This window comes from Bufo bufo, chromosome 2, assembly GCF_905171765.1.
Source record: "Bufo bufo chromosome 2, aBufBuf1.1, whole genome shotgun sequence".
NCBI lineage: Eukaryota > Metazoa > Chordata > Amphibia > Anura > Bufonidae > Bufo > Bufo bufo.
The window spans coordinates 733,605,763-733,617,976 of NC_053390.1; the positions used below are offsets into that span (position 1 = coordinate 733,605,763).

Consider the following 12,214-nt stretch of genomic DNA (forward strand, 5'->3'; position numbering starts at 1 on the left):
ACATATGCAAACTGTTGCAATTCCTACATCGTTCACCTGATTTGGATGTAAATACCATTGAATTAAAGCTGACAGTCTGCACTTAAAGCACATCTTGTTCATTTCATTTCAAATCCATTGTGGTGGTGTATAGAGCCAAAAATGTTACAATTGTATCGATGTCCCAATATTTATGGACCTGACTGTATATGACTGTGTACTGTATATGAAGTGCATGAAGTGTGGAGTGGAGTTTACTGTTAAATGAAGGAATCAGATATTTCTGAAGAATAATATAGAATAGAGAATAGTTAGGTTCCATTTACAGGGCAGATTACTGGGACAGTTATTGAAAATAAACATTCATATAAACAATAATTCCAAATAATTGCTCCATATAAATTTGCCAAAATGCATGCTTTTTTTGTGGTCTATCTTTATGCACCACATAAAAAATCACTTGTTGGCAGCACATTGCCCTATACAAAGAGAAATGTGCTATCAACAAATAATGAATCTGTATAGGGATTGTGCATTCGTATATATAGGAGATGATTACTGAATTTAAATTGTTCCTGGTTATTTCCGTGTGTATAAGCCCATGTAAATGCATTATTCTTTGTGGTCTGTCTTTATGCCCCTCATAAAATCATCACTTGGCAGCACATTGCCCTATATAAACAGGAATATGCTACCAACAAACCATGAATCTGTAAGGTGATGAATGATCGTAATTAAGATTGTAAATTTACATATGTACATAGGGGATTACTACTGCATGTAAATTGTTCTTGATTATTCCCTTGTGTATCAGCCATGTTAATGGAATCTTCGATAATGTGATGGGATACAGTCTAAAAAGATGTGTTTTTAGGACATGCCGAAAACAGTTTTTTTGGGAATTGACACAAAAACTCTTTCTCTTTTCTAGTAAATTCCCAGAGGCATTGTATTTTACATCTAGTAAATTTTGACTCTTTTCCCATTTATGTATTTGATTTGTGTTTTTTGTTTGCATTTTTATTTATTAGATATTTTTTATTTTTTTTTCCATTTTTGTTTGTTTGATTTTTGGATTTTCTTTTGCCTATTTTTTAATTAGAGCCAAGTAAATACAACATAGAAAAACCCTTGAATAAAATATGTTTTGTTTGTCTTCTTTTTACATAGCTAACCATTTTGTTTAAATCAATTTACTCTTGTTTTAGAAAAAGGAGAAAGCGTCTGTAATTAAGAAAAACAATGCCTATGCAGTTGCTGTAGCAAACTATGCTCCAAACATCACTAAGGATTCTGCCCTCCCAACTATATCAAAAAGTGCAACAGCAGATGCCAACAAAGCAAAACCACAGGAGGCAAAGAAGACATTCAACAGTGTTAGTAAAATTGACAGAATGTCTAGGATAGTTTTTCCACTCTTATTTGGAACATTTAACCTGGTGTATTGGGCCACTTATCTGAACAGGGAACTTGCCATAGAAGGGCTTGTCTTTTCCAAGTAGAATAGGCACTTTGTATGCTAACGATGTATTGGCATTCTCTGACTCAGATAGATTGTTTTAGTATGTATAACGAATAACCTGTGAATTGACACATGCAGTAAGCGCCTCTTATCTAAAAAGAGGGGGGAGGGGCTCTGTTAACTAGAATGAGCTTTGAATAGATACTGTAGCAGTTTTGACATATTAAAAAAAAAAGAAAAAAGGTTTCTCCTTGACCGCAAAGTATTTTCACTTTGGATTTAGGTATTACTGCAGTATATGAGAAAAGGCTGCTTGTTAACAGAGAACACGTTCTACTGAGACAATTTTTGATTTTCTTTTTGGGGATCCTATTTGGTTAAGTACAATGTTAATCTTTTATATGAAAATGCAATGTGCTTATGTACTAAAGCCCTTCCTTTTTCCATACTTTAGGTGTACCATACATTTCACCGAAATTATTAAAACTAGAATTTGTCAAATTAATAACATTATTTTTTTTTCTTTGCTCAATACTAAAGGTTATGATTCCATTTTAGTAACCTTGTGTCGTTGTGGTGTTTATCACGTTGATCAGGGAAATTTGTATGTCACAAACATTGAAACCTGTCTAAAATGTGCTTGTCCACTGGAGTTGCACTACGGTTTTTTTCAGGCAATTGCCTTTACTTTTTTTTTTTTATATAAATTGTCATTTGAATAAAATGTATTAATGAGAGAGTTATGTAACATGACAGGAGAAAGTGCTTATAGCTAATAGTATTGCTATAATGTTGTATAATGCTATTTTGCTGATTTGATACGTTGTTATCCCAAAGTTTACCAAGTTTAAATGGGCATTCTGATTTGTTTACACCAATGCTTTCTTTGTGGTAGCAGGTAGGTTCCAAAACCACAGGAATCATAGAAAGCTCCAAAATAGTTTAATTAGCTTCAGGATGGTCTATACAGCCTCTATGTGTAATGATGGGAGCAGGCTAGACCATGTTAGAACTTCCCCGGAAAAAACTAGTAAATATCTTTTATTTTTTTTAATTAAAGGATATATCCATCTTTGTAACATTTTATTGTTCCAAAGTTCCCTTTGTTCCTTTGGAAAAGGGAAAAAAAGTAAACAATTCTGCTATGTATTTGTATACAGCTCTTATGTAGATCTGTGTCACCATGGTTACAGACTATGTATAAACCCTGTGTCAAATCGGGAAACAAAAAAGTTTGCTGGACGATTTTCTGTATCTCTTCAGAGGCATGTCTATAGTTGACTACTTGTAAGTAAGTTATTATACCATGCATGGACAGGAGATTGTAATGCTTTTGAAATGCTGGTTTTAGCATGACAGGATTTAGCTATGAGGAAGGATCATATAATTTGGATTGAAACACGTAAACATCCTCTATAATGTTTCTATACCAATGGATTTGATGTTTTAAGTGCATGAAATAAAATTTGCCGTTTTAGAGAGAAGAAATGTTTCCTCGACGTGATAATCTTTTCTATGTAATCAGATTCTGCAGTCATACTCTCTTCCACCTGTACTTTGCTTCATGGCTACATACCAAATCTGCATTAGAAAGAAGTAGGGTACATATGGAAGGGAGAATAACTGCAGGATCAGACTAAACAGAGTTTATAGTCTGTAACCATAAACACCTAAACTAGCATAAGAGCTGTACACAAAACGGTAGGAGTTTGTTCATCAAGACTCTTTGCATTTTTAATTTTAGATTCACTAAAGCAATACAGCTTAGCTATCAAGGTGGACATACACTTAAAGGGATATTCCCATCTTAGACACTGATGACATATAACTAGAATATCCCATCAGTGTCTGATAGCTGTGGGTCTCACCTCTGGGACCTGCTCCTATCTCCAGAATAGACCCCCCAAAGTTAAGGAGAGCACACGGCACAAGCACAGTCACCCTTTGTTCACTGTTATGAAAGTTCTGAAAACAGGCTGGGCTATTTCCATCATTCCCATAGTGGTGAATGGAGAGGTGGCCATGCATGCACGGTGCGCTCTCCATTCCAGATGTGTGACCTGCACCTATCGGACATTGATGGCATACCCTAGCAATACTGTATGTCATCAGTGTCTGAGGGGGGAATAACCCTTTACAGCATTTGAGGGAAATAACAGTATATTCTGTCCACATTATTTTGTGGGATGATTATTGCCCTGCACTGTATTCTTACAGTTGTAGCCCTGTAATCTATTACATGTTCGCTAAATCACAATATGAGTAACTCTAGGAAAAAATAACCTAAAAATTATCCTAAAGCACCTTAAAAATGTCTTAATCTGGACATGTCACGTGGTACCGTATTATTGCAAATAACCTTGGCAACTTTTTGTGTAAAAATATTGTAGACTTCAGGTGTTCTTTATAGTATTATTTCAGTATCAATTACAGGATTTCAGTAAAGTCAAGCAACTTTAGCATGAGAAGGCGGTATGCATTTACAAAAAAAGAAATAAAGTGGAATATCCAGTGTACACACATTCTGTTATCATATGCTATTGCCAATTCATGTTGTTTTCATCAAATTAATAATTATTGCATATTAACATTATTACCAAGGTCACAAATTCCTTTTTTTAACAAATTTAGGAGATTACAAAAAATAAAGACATCACAAGGAACAGTGCTGGACAATTGGATTGCTGCTTTAATAATGTAAATATAATGTTTACCTACTGCGTTTTTAACTTCCGGGACTTAAATATTGATGACTTATCATCTGGATAGGCCATCAGTATCTGATCGGTGAAACCCCCACCGGTCAGCTGTTTGATGAGGCACCTTCTCCGTGCTCACCAAGCACAGCACCTTACTTTGTACAGCGGCTGTGCTTGGTATCGCAGCTCAGCCCCATTCACTGGAATGGGGCTAAGCTGCACCTAGGCCTTGTGACCAATGAACATGTCGTCACTCGGCCAAAGGAAAGCTGAGAGCGCATTGCTGCCATAACTTGTCAAGCAGCTGATTGGCTGGGGCCCCAGGTGTCGAATCCCCACAGTCAGATACTGATAATCTATCCAGAAGATAGGTCATCAGTATTAAAGTATCGGAAAACTCCTTTAATTAACTCAATAAAGAAAACAAACTTACATTTAAAATAAAAAAGAAACCATTTAGCCCACAAAACTAAAATTTTTTGAATATTTTAGTTCTAATAATATGTAATGAATTATAATTGTAGCTACACATTTTCCAATATTATATTTTAATTTGCCTTGTGTACTACCTTGTATCTTTCTTGATGCTTTAAATTTTTATTTCAAAACAACATTATGTTACATTATATCGAATGTTTTTTTAGACTTGGATATCATCAAAGTAGAAAAGCATTGCTTGGGTTGCTGTCTACTATTTAAGCAGGTGTATAAGTATGGGAGATGCAAAGGCTCCAGTGACACTTGGGCCCTGAAGATTGAGGAGCCACTATAGATGTCTCTTATGAGGAAACTAATACTGTAAATTATGTTTGTAGTTCTAGAGCCCTGGGGATACTGTTTCTCATTGTTGAGAGCCCCAGTTGACATAGGGAATCTTACAGGCCAGGCAGTGCTCCATAGGAATAGGGCAATGTAGATAAGCCCTATCAACAAAAGCTGGCCCTCTACTGCCACCTATTGGATGATCATCCTATTAGTCAATGGAGGACATTTACTAAAGGTTTTACACCACTATTGCGGTGTAAAAAAAAAGTCACAGATTATGGCGCATGCTTTATTTGCAGCAAAAGTGGCAAGAAAAAAGCCTGAGCTTAGCGGGAGTCAGCGCCACCTCGCAACTGGTGTGGACTTAAGGTTCTGGTGCATGGCAGGGTGGAGATGTTCATCATTTATTAAGAGGAACCTGCCTCAAAATAAACTAGACTCATCTTACTGCAGCACAGGGACATCAAGACTGGCATATGGGGCTGCCAGTCTTGATAAATCTCCCCTAATATCTTTAGAATCAGGGTTTTCTTTGGGAACCAGGAACTTCAAAACTGTCTTGTCTATTGTCACACACTTCACTTAGTCTTTTAGTGATAATTCTTGTCGTTGCTTCTTAAGTGTTTTTTATTGGACCATTTAAAATTCATTGTTAATTTTCAGGCAAAAGGGACATGAGGTAAAGCAGAGCACTTTATCCATATGATATAAGTAAATATATATTTTCATATATGTGATTGAAAGTAGAAGACCTAAATTGAATCTGGATCTTCCATTGAGGTGTGTGCAATATAACATACAATGTTACTAGCAAGCAATAATACTGAGTTACATACATATACTCTACATACACATAAATACAGAAGTATAATGCAGGCTATTTAAGACATACAATGATTTCAGTTCATTACACTTATTGATCGTTAATGTTTTGTTTTCTATTTTCATGGGAGGGATGGATGCTAAATGTAACACCTAAGAAGTGTAAATTATACTGTAGCACCATTAATACTATTATAAATATATGTATAAAGTAACATATACTGTATATAAGAAAACAATGATCTGTAAATATGCCATATATAATAAATGTTACTTTAATTTGATCTTTGCTTCTTGAAAGGGCTGTTTGCATAATAATTAGCCAATATTTTTTTTTTTCATTGATAACTTAGTAGTCTGCCACACCTCACTGGTAATTCAGTAATATGGTACATGTTTGTTTTTTGGCCATAATTCACTCACCCTGCTTACAAACTCAATATTTCTCATTAAACAAAATAAATGCATTTTTGGGACATGCTAGCAAGATATTTAATAGACAGTAGACCACATCACAAGCATTGGGTGACCAAGCATAGACAAATATAGCATATACATCTTCAGACATAATATCACAAAATGATGTTATGTCAACCTCATACAGTATATCAGAAATATCAAGCCAAGAGGAAAGGTAAGGAAGGACACATCTGTATAAACAAATTATTCAGCCTTAACTGATGATTGGACTAAGAAATGGGATATGTGAGAGGGAAAGAATTTGAAGAACTTCCAACAATTGGATATGTTTCATAATATAAAAAATATAAAAAGTAGAAAAAGTTGACAAGTTCATATCTCCAAAAGACATAAATAAAATAAAAACACTCTATCTGTGAGGAGCAGTGCTGCTTTGCAATGCTGGGCAAACAATCTGAAAAACATATGATAATAGCTTTGACAGCCTTTGATTACTTGGATGTGGATCACAAATGGAGGATGTTCACTGCACATTAACATGAAGATAATACAGAGAGCAAAAGTGGGTTCTATCCAGCTTTTAAAACATACTACCTATTATGACTCCTCTTTTCTAAACTGTACAGCAGTACCATACTCCCTGGAGGATGAAGTTTAGATTTATCATTGATGAAGTCTCACACTTCTGGTGCTTCTTCAACTAAAAGTCTCTAGCCTCACAGAGAGCAAAGTTTTCAAGCAGAGAGTTTATTGAGTATAAGATATTTACAATATAGTAAAAGTTTAAAAGAAAATTTCAAACAAGTAAGAAATTAAGTTAAGAAATAAGTTGCACATTAATAATAAGTAAAGGACGTGTGCAGGAAGACCCCCAGCCACAGAGCATGGTCCAGAAAGTCTAGCTTCTGCCTGAAACATAGGGCATTAAAACCATTTTTCTGGTCACCCATTATCTAGGCATTCTCTTTAGATTTTGCATATTAACATATTGAGTTAATAACTTAATGACATTGTATACAGTGCTGCCTTTGTCTCCCACCTTCTTAGCTGCCTTATCTGAATGAGGCCTCACACTGAAGCCTCCTTAATGTCAGAATGGCAGTACCATGGTCATAGCACTGATTCCACCCTAGCACATCTGGATACAAGTATTCCTTCTTTAAGGCTGCTTTCACACTGGCGTTTTGAATTCCGTTTGTGAGATCTGTTTCAGGGATCTCACAAACGGTTCCAAACGGATCAGTTCAGCCCCAATGCATTCTGAATAGATAAGGATCCGTTCAGAATGCATCAGTTTGGCTCCGTTCCGCCTCCTTTTCCGCTCTAGATGCGGACACCAAAACGCTGCTTGCAGCGATGCGGAGCCAAACGGATCTGTCCTGACTTACAATGTAAATCAATGCGGGCGGATCCGTTTTTACTGACACAATATGGTGCAATTAAAAAACGGATCCGTCCCCTATTGACTTTCAATGTAAGTCAGGACGGATCCGTCTTTACTTAGACTTTTTTTTGACAGAATAATGCAAACGGATCCGTTGTGAACAGATACAAGCATTTGCATTATAGGTGCGGATTCGTCTGTGCAGATACAAAATAGATCCGCACCTAACGCAGGTGTGAAAGTAGCCTTAGTAGTCTAAAGTTCAATTCACACACTGCATAGAATAGAATAGAATATTGTATGTATAGTTATTTTCCATGTTTTCATTATCTGTATTCAGCGAGAGGCATAGAGACATTCTGGAATTTTTATGATATTTTATATGTTATTTTGAGCATACATTTTTTATGACAGGCAACATTATTGGTGTTGATAAATGAGACACATTGTTTCCTGCAATTCAAAATTTGAAATTGGACACATGCTATGAAAAATTCAAGTTACCGTATCTGCTCTTTGACTCCTTTGTAAATTGTATGGCTTTGATGGATATTGTACTTCTGATACAATAAGTGCTCCAATGGAATAGCTCTTGAAGAGGAGCTAAAGGCCGAAGAGCAAAAATAAATTTTAAGAGTAGATCATCCTGTCATTTCTATATTTGTATTATAATCTGCAACATGGTCATTATGATGGGAACTTCTATGACATATATATGATATTGATACTTGATTAGTTGAATGTGCATGATTACAACTGAGCATTAACATTACTGTGATTTGGTGTGCATATAAAACCATGCATATCATTTGATAGCGCAAAGAAAAGATGAAAAAGGGTTGTTCTAGATAATTGGAAATGTTACCAATGCCATTTTATGCTGTATACCTGTACGCCACCACTGCAGTGTGTAAAAAAACAGCAGGAGAAGGACTGGACCGGAGACGCAGATAACCTGCAGTATGTAAACAAACAGCAGCGGATGGACTGCATCAGAGACAGAGAATGCTGCTGGAGAAAGTGGTATGTAATACTTTTTGTACAGTATTTAGAGGCATTGGGAAAATTACTAATTATGTGGAAAAAAATGTTAATGCTACCTTTAAAACAAAACAATTTTCAGTTAAGAAATTGTTTACTGTGACATCCACAGCTACAATTTTTAATGTAAGGAACATTTGATAATATATTGACTGATATTTGGCTTACAGTAATGTACAGTTGCAAGAAAAAGTATGTGAACCCTTTGGAATGATATGGATTTCTGCACAAATTGGTCATAAAATGTGATCTGATCTTCATCTAAGTCACAACAATAGACAATCACAGTCTGCTTAAACTAATAACACATAAAGAATTAAATGTTACCATGTTTTTATTGAACACACCATGTAAACATTCACAGTGCATGTGGAAAAAGTATGTGAACCCCTAGACTAATGACATCTCCAAGAGCTATTTGGAGTGAGGTGTCAGCCAACTGGAGTCCAATCAATGAGATGAGATTGGAGGTGTTGGTTACAGCTGCCCTGCCCTATAAAAAACACACACCAGTTCTGGGTTTGCTTTTCACAAGATGCATTTCCTGATGTGAATAATGCCTCGCACAAAAGAGCTCTCAGAAGACCTACGATTAAGAATTGTTGACATGCATAAAGCTGGAAAGGGTTATAAAAGTATCTCCAAAAGCCTTGCTGTTCAACAGTCCACGGTAAGACAAATTGTCTATAAATGGAGAAAGTTCAGCACTGCTGCTACTCTCTCTAGGAGTGGCCGTCCTGTAACCATCCATGATCTGCAACTACAGGAAACGTTTGGTTGAAGTTATTGCTGCCAAAAGAGGTTCGACCAGTTATTAAATCCAAGGGTTCACATATGTTTTCCACCTGCACTATGAATGTTTACATGGTGTGTTCAATAAAAACATGGTAGCATTTAACTCTTTGTGTGTTATTAGTTTAAGCAGACTGTGATTGTCTGTTGTTGTGACTAAGATGAAGATCAGATCACATTTTATGACCAATTTGTGCAGAAATCCATATCATTCCAAAGGGTTCACATACTTTGTCTGGCAACTGTATGTGGACCATGGAAAAAAGAAATAAAATATTTAACTATGACGAAACCTCTTGTCAATCCATCCAATGTTTCCACTGGTTATAAGGAAGGGTATTAGGAAACAGCCAGAAGGAAGTCTGTTTGCAAAAGGGCTGCATTAAAAAAGGCTTTTCACTATGTCAGAGTGGGACCCTCAATGAAAGGGCAACAAAGGGCAAAATGTATATGATAGCCCTGATCTCAATAGTCTGCTATGTGGTCTTATCCAAGTTGTGGCTCCAGTGATCAACAACGAGTTTGGAAAGGTAGTGTAGCCATGTAAGAAGAGTTCATCTGTGAATTAGAAAAAAGGGGGAACAGCAGGTGAGGATGTGCAGAGTAAAGTCACCATCAGAGTCCGTGGTAGTAGATTGTGGATTGGAAACTTATGTGCATTCTAGATTAAACATGTGCAGGAAAAAGTTAAATGATAGGTTTACCCAGTCCAGGAGACAGAATTTGTGGTCAACCATGATTTTACTGTTGAGGAACAGCACAGTCTACTGGACTATTCCATGCAAAAAAAAAGAATACATAAACCCTTGTGAACACTGTTGAACAGAGATCAAAATAGCACTTTTTTGGGGGGCTTTTATCAGTATAATGGGGCCTATGGGTCCAATAGGTAAACACACTTTTGCCACAATGTGGTAATGGCTTGGCTCTCTGCACAATGTGTTATACTCTTAGGAACAAATATTTTAGATGATAAATTTCACTAATTTTTTTAACTTTGCTTATTTATTGAAAAAAATGTATTAAGGCCAAAGTCCTGCAAAGTATTGGCTTTCTGCTTTACAGTAACTAATACATGTGAAATGATTTATGCTGACAGCCATATACTATACTGTACTATACAATGGATATATATGAGAGGAATGTACTGTACGATCAACATTGTTTTAGGCATTTTATAGCGATATAGTAGTAGGTACATTTTAACAGAGAATTACATTATAAAACTAAGTTTGATTTTATGCAATGAAATACAGAGATAATTATAGTAGCGAATTGCTTTTTAAGATGTCATAATGTTGTTTTGGTAGATTTTTGAACTTTGCTGTACCTTTCTTCACTAGTCACTTTACTGAATTCTTCGTTAGAAATATTATTTTTCTTATACACCAATCCTGTATATTTGTAACCCAAACCATGTCAAATTTGAATGGAATGTTATGGGAAAAAAAAGATACTGTAATTATTGCCCTAAATTAAAAAAAAACTCATTTTTTCTCTATTATGTTCTTGTGTGAGATGCATGTTTTATGTCTTATTAATGATCTAAGAACACAATAAAAAATGCCATAATACAATGAACCTGATATTTGAGAGAAACAAGCAAGTGTATACAACAGTTGTTATGTATTCGTGTGTAAATGTTCCTTTTAATTAATGAGAACCCAATGTATCATCATTGACATTTAAGGTCCCTGATCAAATTGTCCTTATTTTTACAGATGTAATTATGAAAAAATAAATAAAAGCAATGGAAATATTCTGTAATTTGTGACCTTGTTTTAAGAAACGTTAACACGAGTGATAAACTATTTCAATGTATCACCTTTGCTTGCTATTTCAAATGACAGTATTTACTTAATATTCTCTTTTTGTATTTCTTATTAAAGTTAATTTAACTATAATGGAGTGTGTTTTCTTGTCAGTTTTGTCGTCAGAGAAAAGCATTTAGTATACTACAAGAATTGGCTTTTCGTGCCAGTAACAAATGCCATACAATCGCAATATATCGATGTTTGCTAAAGATGTGAGCTTCCTTTTCTTAAAAAAATCTATCACGATGAACATTAAAGGGATGTTCTGACACTTAATTATCGATAGGTCTTCAGTATCTGATCACTGGGGGTCCAACACTCGGGACCCCGCTGATCAGCTATTTGTGAAGGCAGCGACACTCACAGTAACACTGTGGCCTTCTCTCAGCTTCCCCTAGGCCAAGTGACGACACGTTCATCATTCACATTACCTAGGCACAGCTCAGTCCCATAGAAGTGAATGGGGCTGAGCTGTCATATCAAGCACAGCCGCCAGTATTATAGAAAGTGTATGCAGGTCAAGTTACACCTCTGGCTGGAGAAAAGGGGTTAGGTCAGGAATTTGGCATGAGGGGATGCCTTTTCAATATTTGCCTCAGGCAGCACGAAGGCTATGTGCTTCCTTGCCCCTGGCCAAAAAGCACTGAGGGAAGGGGGGCCCAAGCTGAACTCTTGGACCTGGGCCCATGAGCCTTTAGCTACGCCCATGGCATTATCTATCACCTAATAACCTATAATAATCATCCTGTCATCGAGGGATAGTCTGAAGGTCCACATACATATTAGATGCATGGCCTATATAAGTCTAATGTGTATGGTCAGCTTAGTTTTGCATGGTCACCAGAATTTACCTCGCCATCAAAATCATGAAGGAATCTGCTTGACACCTTTATATTTTATATAGGAGGTTATGACCTATTCATAGGATACAAAATGTAAAAAAAAATTGTAATAAATAGAGATGAGCGAAACGAAGTGGGATTCGATCCGAATTTCAGGAAAAATTAGATTCACACCGAATCCGAATTTCCTCACG

General features: G+C 36.0%; 1 protein-coding gene across 1 annotated transcript in view; it reads left to right on the forward strand.

Annotated features, from left to right (window-relative positions):
- GABRA2 (gamma-aminobutyric acid type A receptor subunit alpha2) overlaps positions 1-1,966 on the forward strand; it is a 225,780-nt gene extending 223,814 nt beyond the window's left edge. The window contains exon 10 of the mRNA XM_040420547.1: positions 1,188-1,966. Coding sequence (XP_040276481.1) covers positions 1,188-1,481 — 294 coding nt within the window. The 3' untranslated portion in view covers positions 1,482-1,966. The remainder of the gene's footprint in view (positions 1-1,187) is intronic.
- Positions 1,967-12,214: the final 10,248 nt, after the last annotated feature.